Source organism: Hippopotamus amphibius, chromosome 2 (genome assembly GCF_030028045.1).
Source record: "Hippopotamus amphibius kiboko isolate mHipAmp2 chromosome 2, mHipAmp2.hap2, whole genome shotgun sequence".
In the NCBI taxonomy this organism is placed as follows: domain Eukaryota; kingdom Metazoa; phylum Chordata; class Mammalia; order Artiodactyla; family Hippopotamidae; genus Hippopotamus; species Hippopotamus amphibius.
Window position 1 is genome coordinate 174,490,736 of NC_080187.1, and position 16,712 is coordinate 174,507,447.

Consider the following 16,712-nt stretch of genomic DNA (forward strand, 5'->3'; position numbering starts at 1 on the left):
TCTGGGAATTAGCATCCCTGACTGGCCCCTCTTCTTTCTCTTCCAAGGATTTCATTCCAATCACCTTTTCTTTGTTCCTCACAGCTCTGGGCTTCTTTAACTGGAGTGCTGTGCTGATACCACAAAACAACATGTAGGAAAACCTCTGAGTCAAACATAATGCCTGGCTTTCTTTAAAGAGCGACACCATTCAGTTATGCTTCAATTTTTTTTTTTAAAGCAACATCATATCCTTGCTTTTTAAGGACTTATTTTTTTAATACTAACAATACCTTAACATCCGTTTTAACTAATTCAGAGGCAACCTATGCTCACAAATGGAGGATACAGAGATTATGTTCAAGTGGTCTGGCTTGAAAATTGGCTCCGTGATGAAAACACCCAACAGTACTTTAAGCTGTTCCTAAAGAGAGGAAAAATTTTAAGTCAATGAGGAAGCCAAAATAGAAAATGTTGATAAAATTAGAAAATATCATAAGAAGGAACCACAAAGCCAGAATAAAAAGTCAATCTTTACCACCAACTTGCCTCATCCAGAATATCCCCCCAGAGCCCCTTGGGCTGCCACACATGGGAAGGGACTGGCGGTGCCAGGATAAGTCCCTTTTTCCCATCCTTTATTATCTTCAATGCCCTTGAGTTCCTCTTCAGTTTTTTGGGAACTTAAATGCTTAGGTTACAAGGTCAAATGACCATGGAACCTTTTCCAAAAATTAAATCACCAATTAAAGAAAGAACAGCATTGTTTTAATATTCTCTTCTGCTACGAAGTTTCTCTCAACCTCTCTCTCTCTCTTTCTCCCCCTCTCTCATTTCTCTCTCTCCTTTCATTCTCTTGCTCTTTCTCTCCCTCCCTTCTTTTCTCCCTCTCCCTCCCTCTCTCTCCTTCCCCTCCCCTCTCCACTTCACCACACACAGAAACCCCTTTTCAAAGGGGCTTTTTTCCAACTCAGTGAAGTAAAGTCTTTGCCCCTTTGTGGGGAAGGCTCATTAACATTCCCACAGCAGCATCTCTTCAAGGATTTTACTTTTGTAACTCTGTGGGGAGGTCAAGAGGCCACAGTGGAGAGGTAAAAGGAAAAAAATGGTAAATGGGGGAGGGCGGAAGAAAGGAGAGGAGGGGAAGGAGCCCTTCCTTTCACAATAAGGCCAGCAAGAAGGAGGGTGGACCAAAGTAGGAAAAGACCGGACAGACAAGACTGAGGAAAGAGATGAATATTGGGCCCCCAGATCTGCCCTTGGAGATCTCCAGACTCCTGAGAAAAGCAGAAAGCTATGTTCCTCCTCTCATTTCTTTTCCTCAAAGAGGAAGTAAATGATGGAAATGGTGGAATGAAAGAATGACAAAATCCACTCTATTCCACTGAGAAATTAGAAGCTTTCCTGGCCTCAGGGTCCCCATTTCCCCTACAATAGCCTAGTGATAACTGCACCTGTTGCCACAGGGAGGTTAACAGGATGAATGAGACAATGTTAGCAAGAGTTCCAAAGGTTGACCATGAGGGAATCACTCATGGTCCTGACCCCAAAGGACTGGGAAAATAATGAAGATTCAGTGAACTCCAAAGCAAAGATCAGAGTGCTTCCCAAATCTCTTCAGATGGGGGTACCTGACTCATTTATCACCAGCAACCCTCCTACTATGTGTTTTCCCCTCCCTTTCTTAATATTGCCAAACTAGCCTGGACTTGTGTAAGGGAAGAAATGAAGGAAACTTCAAGTCTGCACCCAACACTGACTGAGCTTTGCTTTGCTTTTCTCTGAAGACACAGCCATCAGAAATTTACATCACTGAACTCCAAAGGGGAAAACAATTCCCACTCTCCTAACATTTGGTGTTTCGGTTGCTCTCTTATCTCAGCCAGAAGAGTAAAAGATAAACAAGGTTAAAAGAGAGCACCCAGGCATTATAGCTAGAAGACAGGGCATATCTGGATATTCTATGCCCAGTAATAAAGTAGTATCTCAAATTCAGAGAGGAACAGCAAGGTCAGAAGTTAAAGAACAATAAACCAATCACCCTTAAGTGTGCAAGCTGGACAGGAGAGGAGCGGGTAGGTTGGTTCCCAAGTGATGTATTCTGAAAGGTCAAACTTCATATCCACAAAGAAATTCTCTCCACAGAATCCTTGACAACTGTTTTCAGCCTCTGTGAGAACATATTACAGAGAGCTCACAGATTTAATGGAGAGTCCATTACACTTTAGAAAGTTCTTTTATATTGAGCTGAAAGTGCCTCCTTGTAGCTTCTACTCTGGAGTACCAAAGAACTCATCTACATCATTTTCTCAAAGGTGGCATCCCTTCAACCCCGGGAGCTGGACAGGAGTGGGAGAGACAGAAGAGCCACTATTTTAAACGAGATTTATTAAGATCAGTCACTTTTTTTCATGCTGGGAGTCTGGTGGCATATTGTACCTTTAACAATACAGAAGGAAAAAAATGCTAGACTACTGTCAGATACACCTGGCTTTCAGGCCTGTCTCTGTTACATGATAGCTGTGCAATCTTGGATAGGTTACTTAACCTCACTGAGCCTTTCAGTTTATCTATAAAGAGGATCATCTATAAATAGGAGTAGTAAAACCTGCTGTGCTAACCTCAGAGTTGTAATACTCAAAATATGTCCTGTACATGAAAATATCCTATACATTATAGAGATCTACATATATTAAGTTATTATAATGACCATTTTTACTCAATCTTTTTGTCAGCCTTTCACATCCTCTTTTTTGACTGGCAGGTAGCTGACTTCTTGGCCTTCTAATCAGGATATGCCAGAAAGTTCTCATTTCAGCTTATACATCAGAAGCAGTCACATCATCAAACAAAGTGGCATAGAATCATGAAATAACCAAAAAGCACTGTGAAGAGCTTAGAAGAAGAGTTAGAAAAACAACCGAGGGACATTTTCTGAGCAGACAACACAGGGAGCGGCCTGGAGCCTGAGCAGGGAGGAGAGGGTTAAATCCTTTCCTCTGCAGTACAAAAGAAAAGAGTGTGCGGAAAGATTAGGATTTTTGCTTTTACAATGGGAGCTGCAGAAGCGTAGGGAAGAAGCTGAAGAAAAAAAAGGGGGCGTCTCCCCTTTAAAGACTTGCAGAGATTGAGAGAGAAAGAGAGAGAGAGAGAGTCAGGGACAGAGAATCAGAGCGCGCGCGTCTGTCTGTCTGTCTGTCCCTGGGAAGGGAGAACATCTCTGCTTCACAGTGATTGGCACTGGGGGAGAGGCATCAGTTGGCTTCAGACCCAAGGGGGAGACCAGACTAGGTCACCCCGGTTAAGACTAAGTGAGCGTTGCCCCTCCCTGTCCCACCTCTCTCTACCCGGGAATGTCTCGGCGAAAGCAGCGGAAACCCCAACAGTTAATCTCGGACTGCGAAGGTCCCAGCGCGTCTGAGAACGGTGGGTGCCGGGGAGGGGTGGAGGGTGGGGGCCCTGAGTCCAGGCATGTGTGGGTCAGGCCAGGGCAGGGGGAGGGCACCCGGGCCATGGGCGAAACCAGAGGGGAGGACTTGGTCGCTGGGGTTGAAAGAGTTGAGATGCAGCGAGTAAGGAGATGACCTGTGTTGTGGAGAAGCCCCGCTTGGCTTTTCTCAGGGTTGAGTCTGTTTGTGTTTTCCGTGTTGTTTTTCTCTGGATGAAATGGAGTTTTCAAACTGGCTGTGTCTCCCCACCCAAGAGTTTTCTCCCCAGGCCCCCCTTTGCTCACTGGTCTTTGTGCCGTTGCTAAGTAACCTCCTCAGACCTGAAGACCGTCTCTTAGGGGTGGGATTTTCCCCACTTTTCTTTCTGGAGAGTTGGGTTGCAAGAGAATGAATTGGATAAACGTAAAGGTTCCCCTGAGGGAGAAGGGAAAAAAGTTTCTCATTGTTGGGCTGAGCAGAGAACAGATCAGTGCTCCCAGAGGAGAGAGCTAATGTCGGTCAGATGCAGCCTAGTTTTGGGTGTGTATCTGTGTCACCTGGGGTAGAGGCTGGAGGAAAGGTCTTGATGAGGGGCTTAGGTTTGTATTTCAAGGGAAGCCAAGCTAAAAAATAGTTATGAGTTAACATCCCTGTTAATACATGCATATCATTTTATGAGGATATAATCGTTTTTTTAAGTAACAGATCTTCTTTGTAAGGGGGGAAATTTCATGTAGTCTTATAACATTCCAGTAAGTAAGAGACAGCCAATAGAGCAGCTAAGGTATTGAGAAGTGACATTGCCCAAAGTCTCAGAAACAGAGGCATAGTCAGGACAGAAACCTAGATTTCATGACACTCAGGGCTAGTGGCGCTCACTCTACCTAAATTAGAGGTTTCCAAGTTTGCTTGATTGTGGGTAGATCTGGGCTAGAGTCTGGGAATCTGTATCTCTGCAAACGTCCAGGTAATTCTTAGGATCAAGCAAGTTTGGGACAATCTGGCATGGCTACATATGTTCACACTGTAAAAGTCTGAAAATCCTGGCTCAGGGGTAAACTATTTATTTCGCAAAAAGTTGATTCACCCAACAATGTAGAACAGGATCAAGCACAAGGGTTCTGAAGGAAGACTTTCAGGATTCAAATTCTGGCTCTACCACTTGGTTAGTGGTGCAACAAGTAAACCTTGTTGGTTTACTTTGCCTTTCTTATGCCTCAGTTTCCTCATCTGTAAAATAGGGATGAATATACTAGCTACCTCATTAGGTTATTGAATTAATACATGTTAATACACTTGGAAAAATAACTAGCATAAATAAATGCTTAATACATATGACACAGTCCCTTGCATAAGTATTTAATATGTGAGTATTATTTTTTTAAGATTTTTTTGATGTGGACCATTTTTAAAGTCTTTATTGAATTTTTTACAATATTGTTTTGGTTTTATGGCCGCAAGACATGTGGGATCGTGGCTTCCCGAGCAGGGATTGAACCCACACCCCCTGCATTGGAAGGCGAAGTCTTAACTACTTAACCACTTATTATTATTATTATTATTATTATTATTATTATTGTTATTATGTGAATACAGTGGCACTTCCTGCAAGTGCTGAAATATGACCAAAGCTGGGGAGCCTCTTGGCAAACTTCAGCATTTATGAGATGTGTGCCATGAAAAGCGCTAGTGGCTAAAACTAAAACATGGATTAAACTTACCTTTCCACCTGTTGTAAATAAAAACTTGACATCAAATCAGTGCACCACATGCTATGGAACAACCTTAACAGACATATTGTGTTTTGGGTAGAATACATCCCCCTCAAGTCATTGCTTTACTGGGATCCCACTGTGCCAGTATTAAGAGGTTCAAGCTGGTGGCATCCTTCCCTCCTGGGACACATTAGCCCCCCTTAATGCTGCTGCAGGCCGGATGTATCCTCCTCCTGCTCTACAGGAGACTTCCCCCAGAGCCTCAGAGTTGCCTTATAGTCCTGCTCCCCTGCTGGTTGGATTGTGGAACAATGCTGAATCCCCTCCACCCCAGAGGAATCCTTTCCTCTCCTCCCCTCTCCTCTCTTCTCCACACGTCCTCAGTTCCCCCATTCCCTATACCACTGCTGAGGAAGAATCTGGGAGGGAGCCACAAGAAATATTTCACAACTTCCACAAGTGGATTCTCCAGCCCCTTGAACTATAGCGCCCACTTGTGGCTGTGAACACTCGGGGGCATTGGGCTGCAGCTGCATAGCTGTTTCCATGGAAACGGTGCAGGCTTGAACTCAAGGGAAGCAACAAATTTCAGTTGAAATTTTGCCTTTGAGCTGTAAAACAAAAAAAATGTAAGGAGCAAGAAAGCAGTAGTAGCCTTAAGAAAGATCTGCCTTAAGAAAGCCTAAGGGTTTTCTGTTCAGAATTCTCCTGAGAGTGAAAGATCCTTGGGCTACTTGCATAACCTGGAGTGTCCCTGGGTCTCATTTGTAAGATGAGGTGGCTAATATCTGATCAAATCTAAAATTCCTTCCTGCCCTTATAAGATATATAGATAGGATTTCTATTCACTTATGTGATCTGCAGGTTCCTGCGTCTTCCTTCTACCCCAGGGATATTTTCTTGTACTGCATGTCCCAAAATTAGGTAGGGAGGGCTCTTACTTGGGGGCTCTTGTATGTGTCCTTTTCCAGGTGTACCTGTGGAACTATGGGCATCATCCTGACCGTCAGCAGACATTTATTTAATAAGCTAGGGTGCCGTGAAGGTTTTCAAGAGTCTTTGCCTTCTTTTAAGCAATGTTTACCATATGTGACAATCAAATGCTGAGCCTTTGTTGCACATTTTAAAAGCCTCATCTCTGCAGTGACCTAAGATATCACCAAGGCACAGTCTGAAAAACCTGTTTTCCAGCCCTGTTTCTGTTCAGCTTCCCTGACCAGAACACCAAAACCTACCAGAATAGTTATTGCACATAAGTAATGAGAAGGAAATAGTCTATTTACTTAAGAAACTCTGGAGAGAAAAAAAATTTCTCTCTCCCCTGCAGAGTCTAGAAATCTGGATTAGAGAACATAAGGGATGTGAACAGGGAAAATGTAAACTAGTACATCTGGGAAATAAAGGAAACAATCAGAAACCCAGATATTTAGTGAGAAGGAGAAACCAGGACAGCAGCCAAACAGATCTAGGGGGAAAAATGGCAGTTGGCAGACATCAAGAGCAGCAAAAGGGGAAATAAGGCAAAAATAGAGTTTTGAGGGTTCTGTTCTCTTTATAGCTGGAAGTAGAGAGCATTGCCTCTCAGGATACTGATCCTTGAGCCTTTTAGCCCCCAGGACTCCTGGGTCAAAAAGAAAACATTTCTAAGTAGATAGAAAGTCACTCAGGCAGGGTGCAACAGAGCACAGGATAAGGAAGCAAGAAAACCTGGTTTTCAATCCAGCTTGGACCTTGAAGCTTTGTGACCTTGGGTAAGTCCATTCTTCTCCCAGGGCTTCAACTTTTAGTCTTTAAATAATAATAGTCGTTGCTAATATTTGCAGAGCATTTACTATTTGTCAGGTACTATGCTAGGCCCTTTATGTATTTCCTCTTGTTTATTCCTCCCAACTCTGCTATTATTACCTCCATTAAATTTTTCTTAATTTATGGTAAAATATACATAACAAAATTTATCATTTTTAAGCGTACAATTCAGTGGTATTAAGTATATTCACAATGTTGTGCAGCCACCCTACCATCCATCTCCAGAACTCTTTCATCTCGCAAAACTGAAACTTTATACCCATTAAACAGTAACTCCCCATTCCCTTCACCCAACTCTCCCAGACCCTGGAGATAACCATTCTACTTTCTGTCTCTATGAATTTGCGAATTCTAGGGATCTCATATAATGGAATTATACAATATTTGTCCTTTTGTGTCTGGCTTATTCCACTTAGCATAATGTTTTCAAGGCTCATCCATGTTGTAGCATGTATGAGAATTTCATTCCTTTTTGTGGCTATATCCCCATTTTTAAAAGAAATCCAAGCCTTAGAGAAATGAAACTTTCCCAAGGTCATGAAGATTAGAAAGTGCTGGGACTTTAACTCAGGTCTGATTCAAAGCTGGCCCTCTCAATCACTGTGCTTAATGAGAGGTCAGATCTCTAAAGTTCCTTCCAGCTCCAAAATGGTATGAATTACATGTTAAGTGCTGAGTCCTTTGATGTCAGAAAAGTGTCCTTAAAAAAAAACCTTTTTGTGTATTTGATGTAAGATATTCCTATTCTGGAAACAAATATATTTTTCTCACTTAGCACCAGGTGTATATAAATCCTTGTGCCTGTTTGTGCACTGTGTTGCATAGGCCAAGGGTGCATTTACTAGGTGTGGGTAGCAAAGGAGTATGTTTCTGTATTTAGGAGAGAGGAGTGAGGAAGGGGAGATGAGACTTTCTCTCTTAGAAGTCATCTATAGCAGCAGTTACAGAATCAATTCATAGCTGTGGATACTACCAATTGGTGTTGGTCCAACATCAGTAAGTTTAGGCAGGGGCTTACATAGTATGCTTGCTTCTTTAATGGCTGGCTGGCTGATGCTTGAACTCTGTAGAACAAAGCCTTTCATTTTACAATTAGAAGTATGGCTCCAGATGCACATACCCTGGGAAGGACAATACAGTCACTTAAATTCATAGTCAGGTATATATCATGTCAAATTCTGTTCATGGAAGCAGGATACCAGAGAGCTAAAGTGTAGTCAGAGTATGGAAGCAGGATACAAGAGAGCTAAAGTGTGGTCAGAATAGAGAGGGAACCCAACAGGAAGATTTTGAGCAACTAATTTTGCCTATGTCCTAATTTTGGCCAAGTTGAGCACAGGTAAGATTTGTGAGGAGCAGGGTGGAAGGTTTGATGGAGAGGGCCCTCCTCTGATATGTACTGTGGGTCCCATCCTTAGTTGTACATTGGAATCACTTGAGGAGCTTACGAACACTGATGCCTAGATCCCATCCTCAGGGACTCTGAATTAATTGGTCTAGGGTAGGGCCATTGGGATTTTTAAAAGCTCTCCCAGTAATTCTAATGGGCAGCAAAGTTTGAGAACCTCTGTTCATCTCTACCACCCTGCTACCCACCGATTTTTCTCTCAGTTCTCCCAGCTATCCTCTCCCAAGTTTGATGAGCCACCAGGTTTAGAGAGTCGCTGGTTTCCTTTTTCCTTGTGCTTTTAGCTCTTTATAAATTTAAACAAGCGTGTCCAAGTCTCAGTCCTGTATCCATCCCAGACTTTGCATATGACCCAGGATAGCTTACCTCACCTTATCTGCTATCTAGGGACACCATTACCAGCTTAGTTTATTCCTGTGTTTATGACTTCATTCATGTCTGCCTAAGAATCCTGCCCCCCTTTTCGGGATAGGCCGTGAGTGCAAAGTGCTGAGAAATAGAGGGTTCCTCTTACAGGTGGCTGTTGATCCATCACCTTTCACCAGGGACTGAATTTACCTTAAAGAAGAGCGTAGATCAAATTACGCATCCGAAAGCAAGTTTCATTAAAGAGCAAGAAAGAGGACAGTGTTTCCCAGGAGAAGATGAAAAGAAAAGGATTTCTTTTCTTGTCGGAAGACTTGACAAAACAGCAACTTGATATCAAATGTTCAATGCTAATTAACAAATGCTCAGTAGAAGGCTTCCATCTGATTCCCTCTCTGTTACTAAGGCCAGAGAGCAAATGGCAGGTAGGAGCCACACAGGGCCCTTTCTCTAGCTTTGGAGAGCCACACAATGTTGATGTGCTTGGGAAAGCACTGGACAGGAGTCAAAATTCTGAATGCTTGCTTCACTGAATTACTGTGTGAACTTGGAAAAGTCACTTAACCTCTCCAAGCTTCAATTTCCTTATCTGTAAAAATAAACAACCTTGCATTAACCTGTGACTTGACATAATTGAAATAGAACCCCTTCTCCCTTATTGTCAGGGTCAGGCCTGGAAACACAGCTCATAAATTTCAGAGCCATCCTCCACAGTGTTAAGGACCTTGTGATTATCTGAAATTTCAAAACATAATTCAGTAAAATGTTTTCAATGGAAGCGGACAATACTAATATTACATTGTTTCAGTACCCCTCCCCCTCCAAAGACTTCCTACCCTTAACATATGCCAATGATATCAGCCTCCAAAATGAATAAGATTGCTAATTCCCTGGAGGGCCAGTGGTTAGGACTCCACGATTACACTGCTGAGGGCCCCGGGTTCGAGGAACTAAGGTTCTGTGCGAGCCATGTGGCTTGGCCATAAATAAATAAATAAATAAATAAATAAATAAATAAGAAATTAATAGGCAACATGAAAACAGATCTAATTTTAGTACATATGTATTTTAGGTTATTTTGATTGTTTGCCACTGACAATATAAATTCTCTAATTCATAATATTTGGGACTCTCCCCCAAATTTAAAGTCCCATATATACATATTATTTTATGCCTACAATATTTCTCTGATAAGGATAGCACAGCTACAATACTATCACTTTACAAAAAAGGAAATAGTTGCATAGCATGGTGTGACTGACCACCATGCCTCAATTTACCAGCCAAGCAGGAATGGAACTGGGATTAGAACAGTGTGGATTTACTGATGCCCAGGAAAACCACAAAACTAAGGACTTGTGGTCACTTCCTGTAAGTAAGATAAGTTCTTTTAAGGAAGTGGGAAACCCATTAAGGGAAGGGAAATTAAGGGAAACCCATCAAGGTAGAAAGTGAATACAGAGTACCTGGTCCAGGAGGCAGCTTACCCCTAATTATCCTCTCTCTGAATAGGAGTCCACCTCTGTGCCAGTGAGCAGGTGTTAAGTCATTTCTAGGCATTCTAACCAGGTTGGAGCTAAAAGGGGCTTTTAGGCACTGAGAGGCTGCGGGTAACTTCCTCCTACTGCATTTTCCCCATTGTTTCAGGAGGAGCTCCCCTCCCCCCCAGGTTAGAGCTAGGTGGGCCTCTGCAGGCTAGCATCTCCCCAAACCCAACTGTCCTTAATAGTGATGTATTATTAGAGAAGGACAACGGAGGAAGAAGGGTAAAGAAGAGGGTACTAACTAGGAGATGGCTCCTTAAATAATCATGAACTCTATAAATTAGGTGTAGGCTGGGTGATCTGTGGAGTGACTTGCATTCAGCTATTATTCTGGGGGAGGAGGGGCGGGGAGTAAAGGGGCTAAGCGTTCCGCAGAGAGGAGTCCTGAAATGACTTCCTTGGAAATTCTACCTCGCAGCCTCCCACTCTGAGAAACTTCTTTTGTGGAGGGGGTGGGGGTAGGGTGGGAATGGAGGTCAAGAAAACAGGACAAAACTTGGGGTATTTGGGGGGTATGTATGTGTAGACAAGGGGCGGGTGTTCTGGGAGCCCCTTCCCGCTCTGGCCCTCAGACCACCCTCTCTGGAGTCCACGTTTTCCAGGCTCAGTGGATCCTTTATCCAAAAGAAAATAAGAGAAGCCTATCGTTTCGCTCTATTGAGCAAGGCTGTGTTTCCTACTGTGCCCCCTTGAGCTTGCTGGGGGGGGGGGGAGGGGGGAGGGGGCAGGTCTGGGCAAAGACATCTGGAGATGGGGGGAAGCTGGCAGAGGATAAGGAAAGGTGGACCCCCACCATGCTCCACAGCACCTGTCACTGAGCCTCCGGAAACCCTCCTGGGCTCTGGACTCCCGCCCCCACACACTCATCCCCCGCTCCCCCTCCCCCCTCCTCCTCCAGCTCCCGCCTCCCTCCCCAGCAGCTCCTCCCCCATCTCCCCTCTCCCAGCTTTCTCGCTCCAGCTCCTCCCCTCCTCCGCGTCTTCTCGCTCCCCTCCCCCTCCTCCGCTGCTCCCTGCCCCCGCCGCCGATCTCCATCTCTGCAGTCTGGGCCGCTGGGTGCAGAGGCTGCTGCATCCCCGGCGGCCACTGCCGCCTCCCCCAATCCGGATACCCATTGTCTCCCACTCCACCTGGCCCTCCACCTCCCGCACAACCATGGCGCACGAAGCCGGGAGGACCTCTCGTCTCGGGGGGCCCTGCGGGGAGCCGGCGGAGCTTGGAGGTGCGGTAGGGCCCGGCCTGGGCAGGGGTGGGGGGTGGAGGGGACACGCGGGGGGGTGGGGAAAGACTTTCGGTGGACGAGATAAAACGCACGATTCTCTGCACAGGACCCTGTCCTCACACCCAGTCCTTGCGCCCGCCAGTGGCCCGGTGGGGGGGTGGGGGGAATAGCTTGTGCATGCCCGCCCCCTCTCCCTCCTGACCCCCAGTACAGGCGAGTCTCCTGTCCAGGCGGGTCAGCACTGAGCTCTAGCCTTCTGCGCGGCCTGAGGGTGAGCTCATCTCCCCACCCCCACTAGCGGTTACTGACTGGGCTCGTTGTTAATTACAGCCTCTGTAAACCCATCCCAACCGCACCACCCACGCTCTCTCCTTGTCTCCTCCCCAGGTGATGCTAGCGAGGAGGACCACCCCCAAGTCTGTGCCAAGTGCTGCGCACAATTCACTGATCCAACTGAATTCCTCGCCCACCAGAATGCATGTTCTACGGACCCCCCTGTAATGGTGATAATTGGGGGCCAGGAGAACCCCAACAGCTCTTCGACCTCTTCTGAACCCCGGCCTGAGGGCCACAACAGTCCCCAGGTCATGGAGGCCGAGCAGAGCAACCCCTCGGATGCCGGGTCCTCTGTACCCACAGATCCCACCTGGGGCCCCGAGCGGAGGGGAGAGGAGTCTTCAGGGCACTTCCTCGTTGCTGCCACAGGTACAGCAGCTGGGGGAGGTGGGGGCCTGATCTTAGCCAGCCCTAAGCTGGGAGCAACTCCTTTACCTCCAGAATCCACCCCTGCACCCCCTCCTCCTCCACCTCCTCCTCCGCCCCCAGGTGTAGGCAGCGGCCACTTGAACATCCCTCTGATCTTGGAAGAGCTCCGGGTACTGCAGCAGCGGCAGATCCATCAGATGCAGATGACTGAGCAAATCTGCCGGCAGGTGCTGTTGCTTGGCTCCTTAGGCCAGACAGTGGGCGCCCCTTCCAGTCCCTCAGAGCTACCTGGGACAGGGACTGCCTCCTCCACCAAGCCCTTGCTTCCCCTCTTCAGCCCCATCAAGCCTGTCCAAACCAGCAAGACACTGGCACCTTCCTCCACCTCCTCTTCCTCAGGGGCGGAAACACCCAAGCAGGCTTTCTTCCACCTTTATCATCCACTGGGGTCACAGCATCCTTTTTCTGCTGGAGGGGTCGGGCGAAGCCACAAACCCACCCCTGCCCCCTCCCCGGCCCTGTCAGGCAGCACGGATCAGCTGATTGCCTCGCCTCATCTGGCATTCCCAGGCACCACGGGACTACTGGCAGCACAGTGTCTTGGGGCAGCGCGGGGCCTTGAGGCTGCTGCCTCCCCAGGGCTCCTGAAGCCAAAGAATGGAAGTGGTGAGCTGGGCTATGGGGAAGTGATGGGTCCCTTGGAGAAGCCTGGTGGACGGCACAAATGCCGCTTCTGTGCCAAAGTATTTGGCAGTGACAGTGCCCTGCAGATCCACCTGCGTTCCCACACAGGTGAGAGGCCCTATAAGTGTAATGTCTGTGGCAACCGCTTTACCACGCGTGGCAACCTCAAAGTGCATTTCCACCGGCATCGGGAGAAGTACCCACATGTGCAGATGAACCCTCACCCAGTGCCAGAGCATCTAGACTACGTCATCACCAGCAGCGGCCTGCCCTATGGTATGTCTGTACCGCCAGAGAAGGCCGAGGAGGAGGCGGCCATGCCAGGCGGAGGTGTGGAACGCAAGCCTCTGGTGGCCTCCACCACGGCCCTCAGTGCCACAGAGAGCCTGACGCTGCTCTCCACCGGTGCCGGCACAGCCACAGCTCCTGCACTCCCTGCTTTCAATAAGTTTGTGCTCATGAAAGCGGTAGAGCCAAAGAGCAAAGCTGACGAAAATACCCCGCCGGGGAGTGAGGGCTCAGCCATCGCCGGGGTGGCAGAAAGTGGCACGGCGACCCGCATGCAGCTGAGTAAGCTGGTGACCTCGCTACCCAGCTGGGCTCTGCTTACCAACCACTTTAAGTCCACTGGTAGCTTCCCCTTTCCTTATGTGCTGGAGCCCTTGGGGGCTTCACCCTCGGAGACATCCAAGCTGCAGCAACTGGTAGAAAAGATTGATCGTCAAGGAGCCGTGGCAGTGGCCTCTACTGCCTCGGGAGCCCCCACCACCTCTGCCCCTGCAGCTTCGTCCTCCGCCTCGTCTGGACCTAACCAGTGTGTCATCTGTCTCCGGGTGCTGAGCTGTCCTCGAGCACTGCGCCTGCATTATGGCCAACATGGAGGTGAGCGGCCCTTCAAATGCAAAGTGTGTGGCAGAGCTTTCTCCACCCGGGGCAACCTGCGTGCACATTTCGTGGGCCATAAGGCGAGTCCGGCTGCCCGGGCCCAGAACTCCTGCCCCATTTGCCAGAAGAAGTTCACCAATGCTGTTACTCTGCAGCAGCACGTTCGGATGCACCTGGGGGGCCAGATCCCCAATGGTGGCACCACGCTCCCTGAAGGCGGGGGAGCTGCCCAGGAGAACGGCTCTGAGCAGTCTACAGCCTCTGGGGCGGGGAGCTTCCCCCAGCAGCCATCCCAGCAGCCATCCCCTGAAGAGGAGTTGTCCGAGGAGGACGAAGAGGACGAAGAAGAGGAGGAAGATGTGACGGACGAAGATTCCCTGGCAGGGAGAGGCTCCGAGAGTGGAGGTGAGAAGGCGATATCAGTGCGGGGTGATTCAGAAGAGGCCTCCGGGGCAGAGGAGGAGGTGGGGACTGTGGCGGCCGTGGCCACAGCTGGGAAGGAGATGGACAGTAATGAGAAAACGATTCAGCAGCCTTCTCTGCCGCCACCGCTGCCACCACCACCTGACAGCCTGGATCAAACACAGCCAACGGAGCAGGGAGGCAGCGATGTTGCAGGAGGCACAGAAGAGGGGGGCAGACCGGAGTTGAGCTCCAGCCCAGCGGTAGCGCTGGCCCTAGAAGGGGAAGGCGGCAGCACCACCTTGGTGGAGGAGCTGAGCCTGCAGGAAGCGGTGAGGAAGGAGCCAGGAGAGAGCAGTAGCAGGAAGGCCTGTGAGGTGTGTGGCCAGACCTTTCCCACCCACGCAGCTGTGGAGGAGCATCAGAAGATCCACCCCAAGGAGGGGCCGCTCTTCACTTGTGTTTTCTGCAGGCAGGGCTTCCTCGAGCGGGCCACGCTCAAGAAGCATATGCTGCTGGCTCACCACCAGGTACAGCCCTTTGCCCCCCGCAGCCCTCAGAATATTGCTGCTCTTTCCTTGGTCCCAGGCTGCTCACCCTCCATCACTTCTCCAGGGCTCTCCCCCTTCCCCCGAAAAGATGACCCCACAATCCCATGAGCCTGATTTTCTGTACCTGCTGCCCCTTGACCCAGGGAGCAGAAACTGAGAGCTCTGTAGAAGGACCTCCAAGATCTAGGAGCCCTTATTTGTCTGTTTATCTGAGTTCTTATATGATATGTCCCTAATGGCTTTTCTCTAATCCCTGAGCTTCGAAATCTGTGCGTACAGGGGGATGGCCCCCTGAGAAACTTTCCTTCCCTCTTCATTCATTGTAGCTGAGGAAAATAGATTCTCTACAGCTTTTACATTCCCAAGAAGAACCCTCTCCAGCTTCCCTGGGAATGACCCTTCTACCCTCTCCTCTCTCTTCTCCCTTTCCCTTTGGCAGGTGCACCTGAGCACCCACATTTGGAATTATAGCCCAGCCTGAAGGGGCCGGCAGCTGTCCCTGGAGAGCCCAGGGCCACTTCTCTCTGGTTGACCAGGTCAATGTGCAGGACTTCTTGTCCCAGGGCATTACTGCCCAGCTGGTGAGGGTGGGCCCCCACAGCTTTCCTGTCAAGTGACCTGCCCACACAGCCCCAGAGTTCCAGCTCCAGCTCCAACTCCACTACCACGTCAGGCCCCGCACCACTGGTGCTGTTTGGCCCAGGAACTGTGGCTGGGAAGTTGCCTCCAGCAATGGGATTCAGAGAAGCCATGGAGAAGAGAATCCCCCCTCTTCCTCTTTTGGCCTCTTGCATCCAAGACATTGCCTGAGAAGCCCTTCATCATAGAAGAGGAGTAGCAAATTGTACATTCCTTCTCCTTCCCCCTGCTCCAGAAGGTGCCAACAATTAAGATGCAACAATATCTGTAACTGGTGGCTTAGCCCCAGGGGACAGGGAGAAATGAAGGGCATAGGACACTCTTCCCAGTAGTAAGGCACTAATGTGTCTTCATCACGTTAAGGCAAAGGTGTTAGCTGGTTAATATGCAAAGACATTTTGAGCTTCTCATATCCTTCATCCTTGCCCCTCAGAATTAGGAAATAAGTGGATTTCTTGCTGAGAGGTCTCCCGTGGGATGGATATTTTGGGGAAGGAAATGTGAAGTTCATATTTTTAACAGGCATTGTTGATGAGGGTAGTTGAAGGAATGATGGAGAGTTGAGGAGTGTTGCTAAAGCATAGGGCTTGCTAAGAACCTACATGATTAAGAAAGGGGCGTGATGTAAGGGAGGGGACCTCAAATTCTTAATTGGGTGGGTTGATGGGTCTCATGAATGTTCTTTGGGACCAATGATGACTTAGTGTGCAGCAATGCACCATGAATCACGGGGGATTTCCTAGCACTGGTGTGCTTCTAGTTTTAGATAACTCCCTCCTCTATTCCCTGGCCCCTTGTATTTTCCTCATCTTCCTCTCTCAAGGTCCACTTCCTTCCCATTTTGCCTGTCCACGGACTGGGGCTGATGTCTTTGCCACTGTCTGGTTCTTAGAGTCCCAGACTTTGGGAGCTGAGCCCCAGGTGCTGCCCTCCCTGCCTCTCCGTCTTGTAATGAGATGTAGTATTTACTCTTAACATAGGATCATTTGGAACAGGAGTTCTGAGGAGGAGGGAGTGAGGGTTCTGCTATTGACTGACTTGAGTGATGGCTCCTCCTCCAAAGGTGTAGGCTCCAGAGTTTCCTAACATAGTAAAACGTGAAGAGCAGACAAGGGAGATATTAGTGTCTTTCCCTTTTCATTAAAGGTGTTTTAACCAAAAATTTGTGTGTTTCTCCTTATTTCATGACTAAATAGCCAGCTGGGGTGTGATACGGGCATTCCCTAACATTGAGATTCCCTTCCCACCTGCATCTGCCAAAGCTGAACATATGGTGTTGAAATATTTAATTTGCTCAGCCTTGTCCTAAAACAACCTTCAGTGAACATAATTTCCTTGTAGAGATGGTGTTTGTGTGCTCAAAAGGTTGGGGATTTGC

At 48.1% G+C, this 16,712-nt stretch overlaps 1 protein-coding gene across 4 annotated transcripts; it reads left to right on the forward strand.

Annotated features, from left to right (window-relative positions):
- Positions 1-3,332: 3,332 nt before the first annotated feature.
- On the forward strand, positions 3,333-16,489 carry SALL2 (spalt like transcription factor 2). 4 transcript variants are annotated; one of them, XM_057724746.1, is made up of 3 exons: positions 3,333-3,405; positions 11,856-12,173; positions 12,573-14,806. In XM_057724746.1, exons 1-3 carry the CDS (start codon positions 3,333-3,335, stop codon positions 14,801-14,803), a joined length of 2,622 nt encoding a protein of 873 aa, XP_057580729.1. In that variant the 3' UTR covers positions 14,804-14,806. The 4 variants fall into 4 exon arrangements, with proteins under 4 accessions (XP_057580729.1, XP_057580727.1, XP_057580726.1 ...); XM_057724745.1 differs by lacking the exon at positions 3,333-3,405 and adding an exon at positions 11,341-11,468; XM_057724744.1 differs by having other exon boundaries at positions 11,856-14,806.
- Positions 16,490-16,712: the final 223 nt, after the last annotated feature.